At 35.9% G+C, this 24,672-nt stretch overlaps 1 protein-coding gene across 1 annotated transcript in view; it reads left to right on the top strand.

The window, feature by feature from the left end:
- The window catches only part of tbkbp1 (TBK1 binding protein 1), a 44,300-nt gene extending 24,707 nt beyond the window's left edge, over positions 1-19,593 (top strand). Inside the window, exons 3-10 of the mRNA XM_026276256.1 lie at positions 3,033-3,158; positions 4,877-4,981; positions 5,648-5,792; positions 7,910-8,109; positions 8,875-8,936; positions 13,816-13,931; positions 17,095-17,882; positions 19,059-19,593. Coding sequence (XP_026132041.1) covers positions 3,033-3,158; positions 4,877-4,981; positions 5,648-5,792; positions 7,910-8,109; positions 8,875-8,936; positions 13,816-13,931; positions 17,095-17,882; positions 19,059-19,190 — 1,674 coding nt within the window. The 3' untranslated portion in view covers positions 19,191-19,593. The remainder of the gene's footprint in view (positions 1-3,032; positions 3,159-4,876; positions 4,982-5,647; positions 5,793-7,909; positions 8,110-8,874; positions 8,937-13,815; positions 13,932-17,094; positions 17,883-19,058) is intronic.
- Positions 19,594-24,672: the final 5,079 nt, after the last annotated feature.

Genomic DNA, 24,672 nt, shown 5'->3' with positions numbered 1-24,672 from the left:
TTAGCTAGTGCCATATATATATGACATAATTATCCAGTTAAAAAATGGGATGTAGACATCCTTGTTAGCCCCGAACCCTTTCTCCTGCTCCTCGCTGCCTCATCTCACATTAATGCAGAGACAGTGACACGGTCACAGACCTACTATATAGGGCATTTAATTAGAGTAGAGCAGAGTGGACACACATAGCAAGTAATAATAAGGATATCTAGCACACAGCAGAGAATTGTAATGAGAAAAAGCATAAAGCAATAATTAAAAAATATATATTTCAATTATGTTGTTTCTATTAATTAAAAAATCCTGAAAATAAATGATTTCCAAAAAACTGTTAAGCAGCACAATTTCATTTAGAATATTCAAAAATTATTGTAATATGATGATTTAGTCCTCATGAAACATGTGACACTGAAAACTAGAACATTCAGTTTTGCCATCACATAAATAAATTATATTTTAATCTATTTAAATAGAAAACTGACCATTTGAAATGGTAATATTCCACAATATTAATGTTTTTCTGTATGTTTGATCAAATAAACGCAACCTTAGTGAGCATAAGAGACTTCTTTCAAAAAAAAAAAAAAATCTGGAAATTATTATTATTATATGCCACTGATTCTGGTAAACACTCTTAAAAAAGAATGGTGCTTCACAATGCCATACATAGAGGACATTTTTTTCCCCTATAAGAACCTTTTTACATCTGAAGGACATTTATGTTTCACAAAAGGTTCTTTGTGGTTAAAGAAGGTTCTTCAGATTATAAAGAGGTAAGAAAGAGATGGTTCTTTAAAGAGCCTTTGACTGAATGGTTTGTCTATGGCTTTACAGTGAAAAACCTTTTAAGCACCCTTTTATTTTTAAGAGTGAAGGCCAAATCTTTTATTGAACTATTATAGAGTTTATTTACCATTTCCATGTGAAAATGGCCATCTATGAGTGTTCACCAGCTTAATACTGTGGCTCGACGGCACTCATTAAGAGCTGTGCCTCGTTCATGTATTGAAGAGCTTTATTTATAGCCCAGCTGACACGTGAGCTGAGCAGTACAGTACATAAACAAGTATGCATGCTCTCTATAATTACCATGTCAGGCTCTCACATGAAAACTCACAAAGCCACTTATCCACACAAAACAAGATGCTCCTGATGCTCTTTAGATCACATGATTGTAAGGAAAGTAGATTACATCTCTATTATTCTTTAAACATTATTGAGTAGCTTTTTACTAAAATAATCAGTGCTCAGAATTGACAGCAATGATTGAGCATGAAAAGACTATATGCATGGTATTTTGGTATCATCTACCAATATTAGAAATATTGAAATATATGAATAAAATTTGATGTGGGACATGAGGGAACCCTATATATTGTGAAAAGCACTATGTAAATAAACATACAAAACTCTGGTTCATTTGATGTGATTTTTGAGTACAGCTAGGTAGGTTGGGCTGCTCCCAGGCCTCTGGGGAACTGCAGGTAGAAGATGCTCCAGATTGGATATCTTTAAAGCTTTTTGGTTTGGCTCTGCCCAAACATATGCATGTATGCACAGCATGACAGCTAGCCTCTGAAGAACAGCTGTTTTTGCAGAAGGCGAGAGAGAGCGCCTCCAGGGTTCTGAGTTCAGTGTGGCTCACTGCCTAGTAAAGGGCTAAACGTGGGGAACTAATGCACACAGCTCTTAAAGCTTGTAGGAGTAAAAATATATGAGATCCTGCACATCAAAGCACACAGCGTCTATTGATGCCAGTAGTGAAGTAGAAGATGATGTAAGAGCTGAACTTTTAGCCTACAAGAGCAGACCACTCTAAATGCAAAGGACTGTTTGATATCAACTGACTTATAAACCCCTCAAATTACTTAGTCACCGAGTCGCATTTATATATATTCTATATATATTTTGGCAACTACCTAAAACACATAACTATTACTGGCTGTATATATGTTTTTGAATGGCTATTAATATATTGTTCTCTAGGTCATTTAACTCAAATTACTCACTAAATACAGTGATCCTTTGATTTTATCACATTTTAAAGTAACTTTTGAATGTAATTTATTCCTGAATTCAGCAGTCATTACCCCAGTCTTCAGTGTTAAACGATCCTTCAGAAATCTGCTTCGGTGGTCAAGAAACATTTCTAATAATCATCAATGGTGGTAAAATTTGTTTTTTGTTTTTTTTATTATTTGACATGTATTAAGTTCAAAAGAACAGCCCTTATTTCAAATATAAATCTTTTGTAAAAATGATTATGTCTGTTACGTCAATTAAATGCATTCTTGCTAAAATAAAAGCTATATTTTTTTTCGAAGAAAGTAGAAATAAAAGTGTACCTTTGATTTTATTTCATTTTGTATTTGATTTTATTATTTTTTACCTTTATTTTTATTGGAAAATAAAGTATAGGCAGGAAAGTGGGGATGTGAGAACTTGACCACTTTAAAATGCAAAAACATTTCCTTTACTATCCATTGTATCATAATTATATATCCAATTATGAAGCCTTTCTCGATTCTTTTACACTGTAAAAAATATTTTTTGAAGTTGTTAATAAAAAATGATTGGAGTACATTTTAGAAGAAAATACTTTTTTGGTCTTTATACTTAAAAATGTCATGTTTAATTCAATGTGTTACTTGCATTATTTGTGAAATTTAACAACAATTTCTAAGTGAAAAAGGATATTCTTTTCCAGATTAGAACTGCAAGAGATTTTTCACAAACATCTGTTTTAAAATTGTTTACCAACTTTAACCGTGCTGAATTTGGTGAATAATGTGTAAACCTCATTTGCATTTTTGTGCTGAAAAGAATGACAATGACTTCATTTAAATACTCACCGTTTTAAACCAGTCCAGACAGTGCCCTGTTAAATCAGATTGCCGGCTGTTAGTAAATGTGACATTTTTTGCTCCAAAAATGGCCCAATTTGTATTATATCCACTAAACTATTCTATGCAATGGCAGTTTGTGCATGCAATGTCCCCTGTGTTACTTTTTTTGCATATGTGTGTGTACAGTTTCCCATGATAAGCGAGTTTGGAGATGACAGGAACTCCTACTGCTCCTTTGAGCCGAAAGACACAGCGCTGCTCCAGTCAGAGAATGGCAGTCTGCAACAGAGAGTCAACATGCTGACCCTCGAGGTGAGAGGACACACACACCCACCTCTTTCTGAACTGTATTTCGTCTGATATTCTGCTAATATCACAATTACAACTGCTTGTTATATTGTGACTTGGCTATATTGAATTGTAAATCTGGATTACGCCATGTCATTTATACATCACAAAATGGAAAGATTAGAGTGGTAATACGATTAGTAGGGTAATGAAGGACAACTTCAGATGCCCAGTCATTCATGACAAAAGGCCTTATGTAATCTAGACCACGAATGAGCGTTCGTTTACGTGCCTGAAGCCCGCTCTCAATCGTCTCTCCCGACTGGCTGTGATCTGGAGTGTACATGGGAAGTTCATACTCTCTCTCTGCATCTCTTGGCTCATTGCCTGGTGAAGCATCTCATTAATTAATGATGCTTGCTATGTGTTTCCATAGTCACCCAGCAGCCTTCCCTCCGTCGAAGAGCCAGATTTCTCTTTGTCATCTGTTCTTCTCTCTCCCACACCTCCCTCGCTTTTGCTGACGTTTGGTACTTTGCGTGTACGTTCCTTATTCTTCCCCACTCTCCTCATTTGACTGTGGCCCTCCTTCTCGAGTTGTGTCTTCTTGTGTTTCATTCTTCCAATTTTTTTTCCAACACCCAGAGCTTTGCAGTCATGAGGAATTGCTGAGATCTAATGCAGCGCTATTGAAAGTAAATACCCTGATGTGTTATTTTTTTCTGAAAATAAGCTACTATTATCTGTGGAACCAAAGGATCACTGCAAAGAGGTGTGTTATAATTGAAGTAGATGCTTATGTGTGTCTGTATGAAAATGGAAGTGCAGGGAACAACACGAATGCATATGTTTTACTTTATTATTTTTATATGTACGGTAGAACAACATAATGTTTCTATTCTACCTCACACCATGTCAGTTTCAAAAGACAAGCAATTTGTCAAAGAGTGAAACTTGTATGGAACATGAACAGTTGACGGAACAGTCACTTGCCCTTTCGATGCTCTACTTTTACATTTCGTTGATCTTAAAAACAAAAAAGTTTAGTTTTCTGTTGCTAATTTAGAAACCATCTTTGTTGTCTGAAGTTTTATTGAAATTGCAATAATAGCACATTTTAAAGTAAAATGTTTTATTTAAAAAAATATTTTATATTAATTGTTTATTACTTTATTTTTTATATAATGTTATTTTTAATTCCTGTATAAATATCTGAAAAAAACATTGATAGTAAATATAAAATAAATTGCTAAAAATAAAAATGGATCACTCAGAACTACTGGCTGACTAAGGCAAAATAATTTTTTCCTTAGTTGAGTCCTGTTATTATGTAATTATATTTTAAAGGGTCTGGAAATATCTTTATTTGGCACTATATCTCATCTGATAGGAGTTAATAAAGGACTGAGATTAGGGTCATATGTCTAGAACCAGACATCTATCAGCAGAACTGATATAAGTGGCGTACTGGAAAGATAGAAAATCCTTAACAGTAATATTCAAGCCAGTAAAAAGTAATATGAAAAGAAATTACTCAAATGTTTTTAATATATTTTTATATTACACCAGCTTGTCGTTATACAGAGGACATCTCAACTGTTATTATAATTCAAAAGTGTACCTATACAAACTAATGTAAAAATGTCTGTGAGAATTCAAGATTTTTAAATATCATCAGGTGTGTATAAAGCCATTAGGCCAAAGGAAAGTCCTTGTAATGATAGAGTGTTTGTGTTCTCCAGCTTCAGAAGGGCAAGGAGCGAGAGGAGCAGCTTGAAGATGTCATTCAGGCCTATGAGAAAATCCACATGGAGAAGTCCAGCCTTCAGCGAGACCTCGACAAGATGGTGAGAACTCTCCTAAAACATTCATTCCACCACATCCATGCTAAGTTTGGCTGCCGAGCGGATGGGCAGTTGCGGTAATTAGCCTCTCCATGTGCTTCAGGCATTAATCCAACCAGGTGTCCATTTGATTAATCTTGTACTCTCGTACGTCCTAACGGGGCTGTGTGAATGTAATTGGGCTCTTATATTACCCAGCCAAGCCCTCATATAAGTAGATGATGCTGGATATCTATAATCATATATGCGCATTTGCATCATCAGTTTTAAACACGGGTCTCAAATGGCTTTGAATGGATTTGGCTGGGACAAAAAGATTGAGTTTTTGAAAATTGCATGATGCAAGCGTTTGAGCATCTGTGCCGTTCGCCTCTCTGAAACACTCAGCGAGCTATCAGCTGTTACATCTACATGTTCTCATCTCTTATTGCTGACAAAAAATATCCTCATGGACGCGAATGCCGGATGAATCTGCATGGTGAATGAATGGCCTCCTTGTCCTTGTGTATCTTTTGATCAGTCCCTCATCGCCCGCCTTACTCTCTGTTTTTTCTCTTGGTGTTTCATTTTTAATCTTTTATAATCTTTTACTTTTGTGCCCATCTCTCTTTCCCTTTCACTCTCCCTCTCTTCTTGTCTCTTTCTTCTCTTGCTCTTTTCCGGGCTCAGACGTCTCTGGTGGAGAAACATGTTGAGCGGATCCACAGTTTAGAGGCAGCTCTGAGGCAGAGGGAGAGCTCACTGCACAAACTCAACACACAGCTACACAATAAAGACATGCAGTATCTGCAACTACACAACCCTGACTCGCATAGTAAGTCTTGTTTTGTCTGTATGCATGCAGGTGTTCATTTATATATCACTCAGTGGCCTAGAACCCGTGGATGTGCGCCTGAAACCTCTGCCGCTGACTCATTCACTGCACAGTTAGTTATTGTCACATAGGTCATTATACAAGGACAGAGTGACACAAAAGTGAGTGCATTCAGAACTTATTGCACTTTGCATGATCTAACAGTTGTTTCACATCCTGAATGACAAAAAAACGATCTGAAGTTTATTCAGAGTCACGTATCATATATGGATATGATTTGGATTAGGTTTGTAAACATAAGTTTAAAAGTTTTTTTTTTTTTAGACTAATTTTAAAAACTGAATAATTTAGAGTTGTACACATATATATATATCCAAATGACAATCAGGTGAGGTTAATATTCGTTTGTTACACCATATACACTGCACAACAAATAGCGCACCACAAAGATGAAATATGGCCAGAGGAAAAAAAAAAAAGTCATATGTCATATGAGTCATATCAACTGAAAATCAAACAAAAATCTCAGTGTATGTCCCATAATAGAAAATAGCCTTTTTTGTTTGGCTGTAAAGCATTTTGAATTACTTTGCATAATATTATACAAGGCAATTATAATTTACCTTACTGTGTGCTGTATACTGTATATAAATATATAGTAAAATGGGAAATTTATAAGCAATGTTTAGGCTGCTAAGTTGTAACTGTGTAACAAGTGTAACAAGGTGGGAAAAATTTACAAGTATATCCTGTATGAGCAAAGTCAGTAAACTTTTGTCTAAGCATGTTTGGGGGAAAAAAAATCCTCTACAACAAAGTAAGGGTTGTTTATTAGCATACAGTCACATTCATTATTCTTCATTTTATGTGCCTCCTTCATTTGTATTTCACTCCAACAAAAAAGATTGTGTATTGGAGTCTTTGAAGTGTCCTTTTTCATTTTATATGCATCACATTTTCTATCCAGTTTTTCAATCTAGCTTAATTTAGTTTTTTTCAAAGAGCACCTCTCCTATGAAGGACTTCAAACAGGGCCAAGCGGCGGCCCCCTTTGTTTTTCCCCCGATGACAGTGTTGTGTTGCATCTCTCTCTCATTTTACCCCATTTCCCACATCCTTTCTCTCTTTCCTTTCACTGTCTCTGAGGCTCAGAAAAGACTCTCACCACAAACAGACTATGTAACTAAATGGAAAGCACATTTGTGAGAAGGTCACACTTTTTCTCCTGTGACCCCTTTCCGGGATCTAAAATGTTTCAGTCAAACTCAAAAGCTCTCAACAGGGGTCAACTAATCCCAGAGAACTCAAGCAAATTATGTATTTATGTAAATTACGCAACAGAGATGTCAGAAAATAATACCAGAATGATGTCAATTTTGTGTGCGATCATGAATACAAATATTACATGCAAATATGAAAAAAAAAAAGAATAAAAATCATTTCACTGCGGTTTTGGTGTGAGATGTAGGCGTGCAGGGGTGTGTGTTTTCAGCTTGCTTATTGCTGAACTGTCACAATAGCTGCTGGCTCAAGGACGGCTTTTCTATGAGCTGCTGAATCACCATGCCCACGCCGGGGGTGAGGAGCAGGACGCTCTGACAGGAAAGAATTCAGTCTTGCATTCTCCATCTTCAATGTTTCTAAGCTGCATGGAGTAAAGGACATGTGTAGGGGGACTTTAGGTTGGATTTGAGCCCTGTTAACAATATTGGCCCTGAGGCGGCCACCAAACCTCCTGTCCAGACATTTGTAAGTTGGCGTCTGTTCCCTTCGGCTGATGAAGGAGAGAATTTCCCATTACGTAACATAAAGAAACACAAATAAGATATTTGTTGGTCAGTTTGACAGATGAGATCAGATCTGTTGCTTCAAAGACATGCTGTTGGACAATTTGTCTGCAGCCTCGTATGAGAGGATGTTTGAGGATCACCAGAAATATATTGATATTCCGCTAACATTATTGTCAATTTCTGTCTCCACTTAAAACTCCACTTAAATTTTGAAAAGGTGGGGAGTTGATTTTAACCTTTTAATGTGCAATTTTTATTTGTCTTTTATTATTAATTGACGCAATGTGTTTGACTTGTCTGGTGAAAATAACCATCCTATATCTCTAGTGCTAGACTGCCCCATGACCTTACAGAGCTCCCGAAGTCTGGACACCCTCTCTGACCTCAAACTGCAGCGTCTGGAGGCGGAGCTTGAGGGGGCTCGGCACGAGGCTCAGGGGGCGTGTCAGAGGGAAGAGGAGCTAAAAACTGAATGTGAGAGGTTACGGGAAGAACTGAGAGAATTTCAAAGCAACCAGAGACAGAGGGTCAGTAACAAACACAAACATGCGTAAAGACTCAAATAGGAACTACACATTGGAAAAATCGATTGTTGCTTGAAGTCAAGTCTCTTAGACTCTGATATATACTGTAACTGACAGTTTTGTCTCAACTACTCTCTGATTCTGAGGGGGGAAATGTGATAAGTCATAAAACATTTAAAAATATTTGTACTTTTATAGAATAGCAAATTAATTTTGTCTTTGAATTTGTTTCAAATCCAGCTGTGATGTGATCATTCTTGCCTAAGGCTTTAGATTTAAGCTTTCAAGCCACATATACTACAATTTAAAGGTTTAGGATCTCAAAGAGTTAGTTTGTTAGTTAATTAGTTAGCTTGCTTGAAGCTAATGTATTAAAATTAATTAAATTTTTAGCAAGGGTTTGTTAAATTGCACAAAATATTAAGAAGGCAATTTGTTTTTCAATACGAAGGCTTCTTGAGCACCAAATCAGCATTTAAGAATAATTTCTGAAGGATCATGTGACACTGAAGACTGAAGTAATGGCAGTTGAAGATTCAGCTTTGCAATCACATGAATACATTGCAATTTAAATTATATTTAAAAAAATATATATATTATTTTAAATTGTAATCATTTCATAATGTCTTGACTGGATTTTTGGTCAAATAAATGTGGCATTGAGACCTTTCAAAAACAATACAATTCTCCAAACTTTTAAAAGGGCATGTAGGTTCAAACATACCTCTGATTGCATATGAATAATATATTTTTCTCTCTTTTGCACAGGATGTGAGTTCCACTTGTAGACAGTGTGATGTGGAGTGGATAAAGAAAGTTGGAGATGAACAGTAAGTGTCTGTTTCATTGATTTAAATCTTAACAGCTGTGCGTATTAACTTTTAAGTTATTGCTTTTGTAAATCTGTTTGATTCAATTTGCTGCTGTATAATTTGCTGAAGTTGCATGGGTAATTTCCTTTGAATGTGTGGGCAATGCATATTTTCCAGTAGAGGGCAGTATAGCTATTGGCAAGCCTCCAGATCTCTAGTCTCACAAAAGTGGTCTAAGGTATTCTCTCTAACAGAAGTGGTCTAAAGTGTTCTCTTAAAATGAGACTAAAGAGAATACAGGTTAACTGAAAGCTACCTGTGTTGAAGTCAAATGGGGATTCTTGGAAAAGAAGGTCACAAGTAATGCCTACTTCTCTTTTGTACCTCACAGTTTCACACTCTACTCCCCCTCTGTTTGAACTGCTGGTTCTTGTAAAAGCCGTGATTTAACAGAAAACGGCCAAAACCTTATACGCAGTCACTCAGACATTCGTATGCTGGTAGTTTTTGATGTTTTTGTCTTGTTTTCTGATGGGGGGTTTATTGGGGAAAAGGTTTTTCATTTTCATGATTCTAAAGAAAAGGCAAAAGATGATCTCCACAGTGTTCAGGTTTATTTTATCTGAAATTTGTATCGCTAATTGTTTCACATACTGTATGTAGATGTTATATTCTCTTTCTTAACTAAAAAAGCACAGATCATATACATTTTAATGGCAACCTTTTGGTGTTAATCATGTACAATTATTAACCAGTATGTTGACCTACTGTAGTCAGCATCATTGTAAAGTCCTGATTTTGAATCATGATTGAGTCATCAACACTCGAGAAACTGTATTGATGCATGGCATTTCCATCATCTAAACATTTAGATGTACAATTATTGGATGGAAAACTAGCTAAAGCCTTACCAGTTAAATTGACTTAGCAGTCTCTGTGTGTAAAAAGGTGTTGTCCCAGCTTGTCAACCATAAACCCGAGAGTGTCACTTCAGTGGAATATATATATATATATATATATATATATATATATATATGTGTGTGTGTGTGTGTGTGTGTGTGTGTGTGTGTGTGTGTGTGTGTGTGTGTGTGTGTATATATATATATATATATATATATATATATATATATATATATATATATATATATATATATATATATAAAGCCTCTAAGTATGTCTGACTATCTATCTATCTATTTATCTATCTATCTATTTATCTATCCATCTATCTATCTATCTATGCATGCAAAAAGGGCTTTCCTTGAGATGCTAACATTTAGCATATATCTGACTTTCATTGAGTTGTTTGGTTTGATATCAGACAGAATATCAGACAGAATTTCCTTAAAAGTGCATTACTTACACAAACGGTAACACTTTAGAATACTGTTCCGTAATTAATGAATAACTACACAGATACAAATAAGTAATGCAGTTATACACTCTAGTAACTAACAGGAAACTTGTATTAATTAATTGGTAAGAAATAGTGCTCAGTTGAATATGGCAGTTCACTATTATCTAATTGGTAACTACTGTTTTTTTTCATACCTCCCTTAGAACTACTAAGAATACTGGTCTGTATACCGGTCCATAATTGTTTTGAATAATGCATAATATATAATTAATTCTAAACTGAAGGTCATGGTAACTGACTTGTAGTGACTCAAATATTACCAAAGTCTTAAAAAGGAATTACTAATTATTTGGATCAGTATTCTAAAATGAATAACATGATGACTCTCTTGTTATGACTAAAATTGTCGTGATTAGGGGTTTTGTATCTTTCTGGATAATTCCTTTTGCTGAATGTGGTAACGCAAGTCATTACTAGAGCGTTATCATGATCTTTACTTTAGGATTAATTGTGCATAATGCATAATTCACATTATTTATGAACCTGTATATAGTAGTTCTTCAGGATCTATGAAATAATAGTAGTTACTGATTAACTAATAGTAAACTAACACTTTTAACTGGACGCTTTTACTTACTAAATCATCATAGTTTCTTGTTAATTAATATAGTTACTAGAATGTTAACAGTGCATTAGTCATTTGTTCTTATGCAGTTATTTATTAACTATGGAACAATATTCTAAAGTGGTACCACCCAAACTTACTGATTTGAAGGGTTGAGAAGTATGTTTATAATAATGCTATCTGGCAAAAAGTACTTATTTCTTTCTGATTAAAAATATTTATTATCTGCAGTGTGGGCTGTGCTGATTAAGTTATTTGGCCGCTTTAGATTGAAGTTTTGCAGAAAAATAGAAGATAAATTCATACAGCCAACATTTGTTTGCATAAAGAAGACGAATATCATAGATACTAGTTTCAGCACAAAGGTCAGACATCGCTCAAGCAGCCCACATACCCTCCCACACTAGAATCATCATCAATATTCAGATAAAAAGCACACAGATACACACACACACACACACACACACACATCCTCCCACTCAAATTTTTTTTTTTTTTTTGTGCTCAATAGTTCTGCAGATGCTAAACAAAATAATTTTTTCATACTTTAAGAGCATATGAGAGTTTGTCCAGACAGACAGACAGACAGAGACAGGATATGCAGGCAACACTACTCTTGCTTCATTTCATTTATGTTAATAGGAGGATGTTCACACATTCAGATAATGTTTCACTGAACAGTCCAAAAGGTGATGCATTCATAGGCCATTTCCTAAGATTCATACTGTGCATGCAAGTGTGTGTGTGTGAAAGAGCAAGCATGTGAGAAGGTGAGAAAAAAAAGTGTCACACATCATCTAAATCTGCTGTAAATACCTCTTTGATAGATAGTGTCTATCAAATGAGGATGCCACTTGGACAGATGAGTTGTAGCTCATGCGTTGATAATGACTACGGAGAAAGACAGCTCATGAACACTATGGTTGCTTGAGCCTGACTGTGGATGCTCAGGAGCCCAGAGGGCCAAATGAAGGACACACTTAGCACAATGGTAAGAATATCCAATGCTATGACTCATTGGCCAGCAACAGAAAACAACTTCGCAGATCACTGGTGGAGCAAACTGGTTAACACTGCTTGGCCTGTGGTTTCTTTTGATCTTTGGTCTACGAATATAAAGGTTAAGACTAAAGATCTAGTACTTTTTATATATTGATGTTAGTTTGTTCTTCGGTTGTAAGTATAGTCTCAATATAAACAGATAGAAGGCAAGATTATGCACATGTGCTGTTGGTTCTCTCAGCTAACGCAGATTTCTTTGGCCCATATGGTAATTTGCGCATGTGTGTGTGTGCATGTGTGTGGGACTGAGAAAGAGGCAGAGAGCTAAATCCTCCACTAACTGAGAGAGTAAATTGACAAGATGTGACCTTGCACCAGACCACTCTGGTGGCGGATGACTCATTTAACTCGTCTTATTAAAATGCAGTGAACCTCTTCATTCGTTTTGGCCCCTTCTTGTGTTCATGAAGCTTTTTTTTATATTTAGTCATTATTGACATTTGCAAATAATCAAAATGTGCTGTAAACATACTGGTAATATTATATAGTCAAAATGGTAGTTGACCTTTAAAGCTTTTACCTTTTTTTTTGTTGTTGTTGCAGGCAACTGTTTTACATTTACTTTTAAAAATATGTTTTAAAAAATGACACTCATAATGGTGTTGACTTTATTCATTTAACAGCATGATGTTTATACTGCTTATACTATATATACTTATCTGTGGTTGTGAAATTCATGCCACTGTACACGTCAAAAAAGTGATCGGTCACACGTGCCTGCTGAAGTGTAAAACTGAAATGTCTCTCCTGATATATCTAACACCATCTCAAAAACTATGAGTCTTTTTATTATAAAGCACCGAAGATTTTTGTGAATTTGGTCTATGTATAATCAGATAAAGGCCATCTGATGACATAGTTTCTGTTTCTTTGCATCTTAGTTAGCTGGCTTGTTTTACCATAAAACTTACTTTTTGATGGTTATCATAAATGTGTCAGACTTGTGTGATTGATGTGCAGTTGAATTATGTGTTTTTTGAGCAAGCTAGATAAAACCAAGACACAATCTGATTAATTTTTTTGTTTAAAATTAATGAGTATTAATGGAAGGAAGGTTGTGAGTTAATGCACAGTCATTTAGTCATTATTGCAATATAAATCACACTGCTTTATTTTATTATTGATAATGAAAGAATGATGGCTTAATACATGACCAGCTACCATATACATAAATAAAAACGTGGGCGTTAAATTTGATTATGTGTTGAAGTTACGGTTTATGTGTGTAGAAAGACACAGCAGAGTGCTGCGAAAGACTTGCAGAGCTATGTAGGAAATCACTTGCCAATTTTTGTGATGACTTAGGCTTTTTAGAAATTCTGTTGCCATGGTGAGTGACTGCAGAGTGATTTGAAACTACGCTGTTTTCTTCTCCGCGCCAGTCACGCGTTATGTTCTCACTGGTGGAGCGACACATACTGTATCACAGTTAAATAGTGTTACCAACTGTGTCATAAACAAATTGTCAACCATTGTTACAGTACATGCTTCTTATTATTGCTTTTAAATGTTGCAGTTAAGAACTAAGGAAATAGTTCTGATAATTTTATTCCCATTGACAGTTATACAGTTATGTGTTAACATGCTGTATGCGTAGATGAAGTGCAGTTACATATTAGCTGATCAGCAGGTGGTAATAGCATGATGTTAATTACATCTGGTACCTAGTTTTGTGAATCTGTGTGCCACAGCAAACATGTTTCTTTTAAATAGAAAGAATGAAATGGTCATGACAGTTACTTAATGTACTCACGATCCAAAGCTAAGGTGGTTATGAGACTAAAACGGTTCCCTCTGTGTCTCTCTTTCTCACACCATTCTCATTCTCTCTCTTTCTCTTGCTCTCTCTACAGAGTAAATCTGGCTTTGGCCTATACTGAACTAATAGAGGAGTTGGGCAAGCTACAGGCCCTGACCTCGAAACAGACAGAGATATTGCGAAAAGTCTCACAGGAGCCGGCAAGCCCAGGTAGGAGGACAAGGATCTCAATATGTCATCAATTTTATACATTCGTTTAGAGACACAGCTGTGATTTGAGAATGACACAAATATTCACAAAGTCTGCTGCTACAGTGTTTTTTGATCTTTTTATCAGATGTTACTACTGTATGGTTTACTGAAGTATAATTACAAGAATTTCATAAGTGTCAAATGCTTTTATTGACAATTACAAAAAGTTTATGCAAAGACTTGCAGTATGCAATTCACCCTTGCTGTTTTCCATTCAATTTCTGGGCCACATCCTGACTGATGGCAGCCCATTCTTGCATAATCAATGCTTGGAGTTTGTTAGAATTTGTGGGGTTTTGTTTGTCCACCCACTTCTTGAAGATTGACCACAAGTTCTCAATGGGATTATGGTCTGGGGAGTTTTGGGTGATGGATCCAAAATTTTGATGTTTTGTTCCCCAAACTATTTAGTTATCACTTTTGCCTTATGGCAAGGTGCTCCAGCATGCTGAAAAAGGCATTGTTCATCACCAAGCTGTTCTTGGATGGTTGGGAGAAGTTGCTCTTGGAGGATGTTTTTGTACCAAAATTGTGAGTGAGCCCACTCCCTTGGCTGAGAAGAATCCCCCATACATGAATGGTCTTTAATGCTTTAATGGTGGCATGCTGGAAGCGCTCACCTTTTCTTCTAAGGATAAGCTTTATTTCAGATGGCCCAAACAATCAGAAAGTGGATTTATCAGAGAAAATGACTTTACCCCAGTCTTCAGCAATCCAATCCCTGTTCCTTCTGCATAATATCAGCCTGTCCCTGATGTTTTTCCTAGAGACTGTCTTTTCTAGACAGTCCTGGTACATGCTGGACTTTCTTGTGTGCCCCGAAGCCTTCTTCACAGAATCTGAACCTCTACCCTTGAAGTTCTTGATGATCTGATAAATGATAAATGGTTTAGGTGCAAATATTTTAGCAGCATTATCCTTGCCTGTTAATCCCTTTTTTACTAAACAATGATAACTGCACATGTTCCCTTGCAGGAAACCATAGTCAACAGAGGAAGAACAATGATTTCAAGCACCACCCTCCTTTAACAGCTTCCAGTCTGTTATTCTAACTCAGTCAGCATGACAGAGCGATCTCTAGCCTTGTCCTCATCAACACTCTCACCATATTAATAAGAGAATCACTGATATGATGTCACCCTATCTTTTGTGGGAATGCTGTAATACAGTGGAAATGTTTTGGGGATTAAGTTCATTTTCATGGCGAAGAGGGACTTTGCAATTCATCTGATCACTCTTCATAACATTCTGGAGTATGTGCATATTGCCATCATGAAAACTGAGACAGCAGACTTTAAAAATTAATATTTGTGTCATTGTGTCCTTTTGGCCACAGAGTCATGGACATACACTATATCTCTATGTAGACATCTATTAATCACCCATTTGTATAGGTGAAAGAGCTCAGTGACTATTTAATGTGGCTTTGTCACAGGCGGTTTACAGAGTTCTATAGAACTGGCTTAATTAGGTACAAGCTTCAAAAAGTTGATAAAACCCATTTCAAATGGATGGAAAAAGGAAATCACCATTTAATTTTATGAAATACTGTTACTGTATATTCTAATTCCTTAACTGTTGGACTCACAACACTCTATGAATGCTCTGTGAAGTTTGGGATGAGTTGGAGCGTTCACTGCCAACGCCTAACCTTACTGATACTCATACATTTTGCCATGTAGTGTAATGAAGACCTGGTTTAAGTAATAATCATATTTTCATACCTTAATAAACCTCTTTTGTAATTCAGCCAATTTGTCAAACTCATAAAAATTCAGCAAAGTAGGTGGGTGAACTGGCACTTTTTTAGCTCTGCATGCTTGTTTGCTGTCTGGTTAAATTCCAAGGAATGTTTTTGCTGACATGTTCTGATCGCCTCTCACATCGAGTGTCTCTTAAGAGTTTGAGAACATAAACAACTCCCCCCTTATCTTTTTAGCACCTCTGCTCTCAACCACACAACCCATTTGATATAGGAAACCAGACCAAAAAGCAGAAGCGGAGATGGAGGGGAAAAAAACCCCTACTGATTCATAGATAGAAGGACTGATTTCTCTAAATAGCTGATTGCAATCTCACGATTGCAGGAAGCTCAGTGTATGCACGTTAGACTTAGTATTGAGAGACGCATGCATCTTCTGTACAGGATCTTGTGTGCCCATTGCTAGTCAGAAAGTGGTGTACTGTAGCAGTAGTCTACTACAGGTGCTGGGGTGAATGCACAGGAAAACAATACAAAAATATCTCAAAGAGGAAATGTGAGAGGAAAGAGGAAGTCATTACAAAAATCTATCTGTCCATTAGGGACTGTGCTCTTTACACTGCCTTTTAAGATATCCTTCCGGTAATAAAATGAACCATGCTATTCAGATATATCATATATGAATTTAGCCATATCAATTTAACAGAAACTTAATGTCTTTACCCAATACCCGTGTTTTACATGGAGCTGAACACTGACTTAGACTTTTATGACTAACTCATAAATTAGTTCACTTGTGCGTGATATTGTGCAGATTGTGTGTCTACTGTATGTATATATCAAAGCATTTTAATATCTTATGATGGCATATTTTTAATCAACAGTATTTGAAATTTGTAATTTTTATAAATATCGTCATAATGCTTTTTTGTCTTGTTTTCGTTACTAATTGATGAAAAAAATCTTGTTAAATTTACTATGTACAGAGCCTCAAAAATATACTTATTGAATTTGTTCATTCTAATTAGTACTTCTGAATCTGAAACAGATTATTTATCTATGTTGTGACATACATCCAAATCTAACAGATTGATTATAAAGAAAAATGTGTATTTATTGGCTGCTGATTGGATTTTGAAAAATTACTGGTAGATGAATGTGAGCTTGTAGGGGCAGAATTTAAGTGCACTAAATGATGAAAAAGCCCAACACCACAGAGAAGTCTTTCCTTTGACCAGCAGTTTGAGTTATGAATATGATATATGAGGCTGACTTTAAAGAGCGATACCATCAGTAATTCTTTTGACAAGATTAACACTGATCTCAAGCATTTATTCAGTGTGCTTATATAAACATGTCTGATGTTCATTCTGCTGATTATTTTTTTCTCTTTTTAAATGTCCTGTGTTTATTTTCTAGTTCAGCGTCACTCTCCTGTCCCTCACCAGAGGCATTCTCCTGTTCCGCAGCGCCATTCCCCAATCCAACAGCGCCATTCTCCCATACAGCAGCGCCATTCGCCTGTTCCCCAGCGGCGCTCGCCAGTGCTGCAGCGTCTCTCTCCAGACATACATCGTCGCTCGCCTCTGCCTGAGCTCACCGACGGCCCCGCATCCTATTCCTGCAGGCCCACTTCCCACCACTTGAGGGCCAGTTTCCAGGGAAGACGCAGTTACTCTGAGGTAGCGGATCCATCGGCTTATCAGCGGCCCCCACGGTTCACTCTGGACCCGGTGTCCACTTTGCCGAAACCTCGACCATATGTTGACAGCTACCACAAGCAGCAACAGCAGCAGCAGCAGCAGCAACAACATCAACATGGAGGAAGCCAGCACATGTTAGTTCAAAGACAGGGCTCTCAGTCTGGGGTTGGAGGCGATGGGGGTTTGGCTGAATCTCCACGGCTGTCCAGGGAGCTGTCTTTCCACCACTCAGATGTGTCCCACTTGCATTTTGAGCCTCAGCCCAGCCCAGCACCTCTGCATTCATCCCCACAGCCTCCACAGTCCTCAGAGGATGAGGAGGAGTGGTCCTGCCCTCATCCAATCAGTCCTCCGCGAACACTGGGGGTGTCGAGCCCCTCATCAAGCTCCAGAGGCCCTGCCTCTTGTTCCGCTTTCCCAATTCCTTCCCGTCCCAACACCTTAAGCTGTCACCCACCTGGATACCTGCACGCAGAGCATGCCCAGTCTTGGCCATCCATCAATGTGAGTAGAAAATCACATTCAGTGGCATTCAAATTCAAATATGCCTGTGATGTAATTTCTGCATAATGTTATGTGGCTATTGGCTCGTTACGTAACACTTTAAAAGTAGAATGTATAGTAAGTGGCACTAAAAGCATGTTCAGTTTTATCCAAAACAAACTAACATAAATCTGACTCGTACCCTAAACACACCTTATTGAAAGTGCAATGCTGTATCTGGTGAGCTACCAGGCAAGTTTACTACATCAAAAATTCATGTATTGCTAATGTCAAAATACATCAGTTTACAAATCATGCATTATTGTAAAAGTGTTTTGAGATCATAATATGGTGTTCTAGAAATTCTAGATAAAAAAGACGAAATTAATTGAAAATCATACCCTGTAATCATAAAAAAGAAAAGGAGTAAAAGTTGTTTGTGTTTTACCACCACTAGTGTTCATTTGAGCTTGAATGCATTGAATTGTATAAATAGATATGTTTTTGGGATTTTGCAAAAATGTAGGTAGAGGCACATTTTTCCAATGAACCTATGTTGAGAACATATAGTGACAAAGGTGAAGTGTGTAATTTCTACACCATTTGTGTCACCAAACGGAATTAAAATGTAATGTTTTCTTTGACTGGATTCCTCAAACTTGTGCAGCATTTTAACAACAAAAAAGAAAGGTTTGCTAAGTCATGCCAAAGCCATGTCTTAATATTTAAAAGGCTTAAAGTGTGAAATGTCACCTAAATTTGTTTCTTGTGTTTAATATAAATTTATAGGAATAACAATTAATTAATTTAAAATCCACATCCTGCATTCCTAATTCAACTCACTGTAGAGTTTGGCCAATTCAATTTAAAAGAGAACTTATGAATTGAAAGGGAGATTTCTAATGCACAACCGTGGTCTGCTATTGGCTGTACAAACAGATAACCCCGTCCCAAAACTCACACCATTGGTTAAGCCACCATTGCCATCTCTGGCTGCTCTAACAAATACAAATATTTTGAAAGCACCATGGAGACAGTGTTTACAGAGAAATATTCTCATGGCTTACGTATAGCCCTCTGTGCCAAACAACCTAGAAAAAGAAAAGATACACATTTCACATTTATTGCATCTTTTAGATTTTAAAATGTGGATTTGAAACATTATGGCTTTCAAACATATCACTGTGCCCTTCACAGCTGTGGATGGAGACAGAGGAGGAGGGTGACGTCAGGAGCTGCCCGCTGTGCCAGCTAATCTTCCCTATTGGTTACCCTGATGATGCCTTGATCAAGCACATTGACTCGCACCTGGAGAACAGCAAGATCTGACACCCACAGCCACGCCATGACCTTCTGTTGTTCCACAGTTATATTCAGTCTTTGCTCCTGCTATTTTTAGCCGGGTGCCTTCAGACAGAATGTAGGCGATGCACCTGTGGCCAGTCTCCCGATTTGATAAGTGAAACGGAGATCTGTGATTACCTGCAAAACTCAAATGTGTCATGAATGGCTTATATCTCTATATATCGCTTCTTTTCATCAAACATTTCTTGAAAAATTTTAACTTTCTATTTTAAACACTGTTTATCAGCAATTACAAACACACTAAATCAAACTGACTGAGCATGTTGCAATATTAAGGCTCTCATTTCAGCTACAGTTCAACTACAGTTCCCACGATTATGAATGGGCTTTGTGACCATTTTTGGAGAACTGAGTAGTTATGAGGGTGCTATACGCACGTCCTGATTTTGCCAAGTTCGATGTGTTCCTAGGTCAACATATTTTGTTGACCCTGGAACAACATTTTACTCCAAAAATATATTCTTAACCATATCCCTACACCTAAACCTAACCTTAACCATGAGTAATCCCTAAAATCAGAGGAAATGATAGATGAATGACACTGATGTACAAGCACCAAACACTGATTTTAAGCGTTAACTTCACAAAATCTAAAAAATGGTTCTTCAAATCTGATTGGTTAATCACAATGTTGTTCCAGGGTCAACAACGATGTTGTCCCAGGAACATGTCTCACTTGGTAAAATCAGGTTCTGCGTGCTATACAGGATGAGTATGAGGGATTATTAGACATAATGGCCAATGGTTGCATCATTTGAATTTCAGCACTTTATATAAGTACTTAATATCCAGTTTAACACTGAGGCAAAAAGGTAAAACCTTATAGAAATAATTTATTTTTTAATACTCCAGGGTCTTGGATATCCTCAAATATATCTTAGTTTGGCAGGATTTCCCTTTAACAAAACTGAATTCTTTGTAATTATCTGTAAATTCACAATCGCATCTATTTTGTTTGTCTACCGGGTTGTTTGGCTGTACAAAAAGGGAAGATTTTTTTTTTCTTTAAAATTTTCTTAAAGAATTTTCTCTCAGAATATACATAACATTACATATATAACATAACAGTTTAGCCAACCACTGACAAAACACCAGTTACTGTTGTTTCTCAAGACAGTAATACTGTGATTTCCATTGTACACTTAGTGGATTGTTTTTTTGATGTAATTACTTTAGCTTTAACAAAATATGTGTTCGTCTGATCACATCACAGAGCGCAATCTGTTTTATGAGTTTCAACTTTTCTAATGTACTGTAAATGTATACCTGTATTTAAAGCCAATTATATGTATTAACCTATATAATATAGATATGCATTTTTCAAGCTTGGATAAGAGCAAATGGATTGCTGAAGATTAAGAGAAAACTGCTGGAACTGCTAATTCAATGTTCTGTATTGCTGTGATCCAAATGATACAGCAACAATTTGAGTGTGTTTAATTATCTTCCTATTCCCTATTCTTCCAGGTGTACCTTATACTCTGTTATAAAGACTTCTTTCTTGCTACTTTCCCTGATGCTGCAGACTGTGTAAAAACGAGGGCACTGGCTCTGCTACTAACCCAAATACAGAGGAACTAAAATGGGAAAGTAGCACAAAGAAGTCATCGCCGATGCACATGTGCAAAATTAAGAAGCCAAATATAACGAAGTAAAAAAATAAGAAGCTATATGCTGTCTGTCAAATAACTGGGGGGAGGTTTCATTCAATTGGTCATCTAATTTTATTTGGTAATTGTTACAATTCTGGAAAATATCAACCCTGGATGTTGTAAATATACGAATCGTCTATGATGTCACTATTCCATACCATGAAATATATGGAAGTGTGGATAAACTGAGATGCCATCAATACAACCAAAGACACAGCTTGCTTGTTTTTCATTTCTTTACACATGATGACCAAGTACCACTTAAGAATACCCTGAAATATGGTGCGACATTTTCAATGAATAGTGTGCAGACGTGCAGAGATGCAGCTAGTGTAAGAACAGTCCATTTCTGCATAATCACCCACAAGTTTCCATATATATATATATATATATATATATATATATATATATATATATATATATATATATATATATATATATATATATATATACATAAATATATATATATATTATATCTTGTCTTGTATTCTTATCCACGAAAATGCAGAGTAGAGGCAAAGTAAATCTTCAGCCACTATTCACTAAGATTCGCTCAGGAGTAATTTACAGTAAAGAGCTTTTGCTGTTACCTTGCTCCTCAAGACAGTGTTTTTTTCTCATGCAAAGGCAAATTAGCAAACTTTTCTGGATGCTCATAGTATGTGGTCTCTCTTTTGCCCTGTAGTTTGGTGTATGATTTATTTGTGATATAACTCAGGGGATAAAGCTTTGTGAATATGGCTCCTTGACCATACACAACTAACCTCCACTGGGACAATGTGAGATTTCACCAGATCTGTTGAAGAGCAAAGAGAACGCTAAAGGGGTAGAAAGATTGTGTTATACCAACAAGGTATACTTTAAAGAAAGAAAAAAAGACATTGAAAATGAATGCATAATGTGTCAAAAAATATTCTGTAAATATTATGAAATAAACTGGAACATGCACTGATATGGTGTCCATTTGTCTGATTTGGTGAATATTTCTAAAATTATACACTAATTATGCTTTCACTCAAAATCGGAGGTGCATAAGCAGAGATCAATGAGGCTTACGATCAATAAGCATTAAGAAGAAATGCATAATAAGTTGATAAGAACACTGAATCCAAGATTTGGTAATAATATAACAATGAGGGTAAAAATAAAGGCTGGTCATTTTTTTGACCAGAAATACCAAATCATATAAAGTAAAAATTTTAGCACAGCAAAAGTGTTAAATTGGATTACAGTCAGTATAATCAGATATCAAATAGAAATATTTTGTAACATGTAAATTTTTTTTACATAATTTGTAACATTCATTTCTGCTTGGTGAGCGGAAGATAATTATATATATATATATATATATATATATATATATATATATATATATATATATATATATATATATATATATATATAATCTTAGGGTTAAAAAATGTTGGGGCATTTTGATTTTTCTTTTTATTGATTTGTTCAAAAGTATGTTTTATGATGATCTCTTATAATAGATCTCTCTCTCTCTCTCTCTCTCAATTCATTCAACTTATAGCAACAATAGTTGGTTTTGACAAAAGTGCTGTTTTAAAACTCTCATCTGTTATCCCCTAATTCCCCCACCCCACTTCCGACCCTTTGTGTCTTTTCTCTATCACATGCATACGCTCAGTGAGAGATGCACTTCTCTCAAGTTCACAGGATGGCCCGCCCATCCGCTCAAAACCACATGCTCTCCGTGAAGAGCTCAGTACTCTCTCTTTTCTTTCTCCCCTTCTCTTTTCTCTCTCTCTCTCTCTTTCTTTTTCTTTCTTGACAGACTGACACAAACACACATCACACAGGAAAATGCCTCCACCTCAAACATTTCAGCAGATATGGGTCAAATGTAGGTTTTAGAGAGACTAATTAAAATTTAATCACAAAGGGAAATCAAAGCCAAGTTGATTTATGAATTATAATTAATTTCAAACATTACTGTAAGTACAAACTGTAATGTGTTTATTGATTTGGGGAAGTTAATAAGATTGCCTTAAATAGTTTTACATTTTTGTTGCCATTATTTATGCCTAAATCTATAATAATTAACTGTTGAGAACAGTGGGAAGAATCTATCGTCAAAAAATAAATAAATAAATAAATAAATAAACACATTCAAAGCCTTTTCTCTGACGTTCATGGGAAAAAGCAGAAACAACTTGATAGACCACGATAAGAGTTCAGCGTTAGTGGTTAACACAAATAGATATTTTCTGATGTGCTGCTGCCGTCATCTTCACACTTTTCTTATGGCCTTACACTAAATAACTAAAGTTCTCAAACGTTAACAATTGGATAAATCCTGAAACGTTTTGTGAAGGCGGCTTGGCGTATATATACATTAGTATCTCTATGGATTTAAAAAAAAAAAATCAACATATGCACAATCTTTTCATAACCTAAAATATGTGGAATCCAAAAACCACATCAATAGGTGCTTGTTGAACATTTAATCCCAAAACCACTGGAGTTACTAATGAGTTGGTCCTACCTTTGCTGCTGTATCTTTTCAAACCCTTTTCAAACACAAAAGTTTCAGTGAGGTCCTTGAATCACAGTCAGCATCTAAATTCATCCCAATTCATTCATTGCTGTTCGTGTTTGGGTCTTTTGCAAAATTTTCTTATTTCTTAGGCATATTGTCATAATGGAACAGTAAAAATACACAAAAAGTGATTTATTATATGCTAGTAATGGGGGCTATAATGATGAAACCATTATAACTTCCATGTATGAATGCCTTCAGGTTTTGAACTCAAACTTTGATTTTCTTGCTTGATAATCAAATCCTTTTTAGCAAAATCTAAAAGGTACATCTTTAAGCCTTATTTACCCCTAAATGCTAAATATTATGTAATAACTTAAATGTACATATTAGTACTTTAAAAGTGCATATTAGTACCTAAAGTGTATATACTAACTTTTTAAAGTGTACCACCCCAGTTTTGTACTGTTTTATCTCAGGACATCAATCTCAGAGAAAAAAAAAAAAAACTGGAGTGCCACCTTATCAAAAGGTACTGTCCATAAACTCTGAGTACAAATATGCACCTGTAAGTTACTAGAATGGGCTAAATAAGTTACAAAGGTGTACATTTTGAAAGAGTAGCACCCCAGTGCCAGCTTTTTAAGGGTATTCAAAAAGCTTTGTGTTTCATTCAGTGCTACTTACACTATACAGTAGGCCTAAAAAGAAAAGAAAATTTGAAAATGCATTACAGGAACTATAAAATATGTTGCATGTTTTGTTTTGCCGCTGAGCTTTGACCTGGCAACCCTGGTCAAAAATAAACTGACTGCATGCTGTCTAACAATATCACTATGCAACTATCTGTTTCCTTAATACCATGCAGTTTAACTAGCCAAATAGTTTACGTTAGCAACATACAACATCTCATGCGTTATCCCATTTGCTTCTGTAACCCTGTGTATCCCGCATTTTCCACTAGATGGCCAGGAAGATCACAAGAACAAGCTCTTTCATCATCCATATGTAACACTTTAGGCCAAGGAGTATAGATAGATAGATAGATAGATAGATAGATAGATAGATAGATAGATAGATAGATAGATAGATAGATAGATAGATAGATAGATAGATAGATAGATAGATAGATAGATAGATAGATAGATAGATAGATAGATAGATAGATAGAGATCATATTGTTGTATACTTGTCATAATTGTCATAATTTATAAGCATTTATGAACAACAAAACAATAATTCAAACACCAAATATGTAATTGGTAGCATTATTCTTATACTATTCAAACAA

This window comes from Carassius auratus, chromosome 12 (assembly GCF_003368295.1).
Source record: "Carassius auratus strain Wakin chromosome 12, ASM336829v1, whole genome shotgun sequence".
NCBI classification, from domain to species: Eukaryota; Metazoa; Chordata; class Actinopteri; order Cypriniformes; family Cyprinidae; genus Carassius; species Carassius auratus.
The sequence above is the reverse complement of the archived record's forward strand: the minus strand, read 5'-3'. Positions and strand labels throughout refer to the sequence as shown.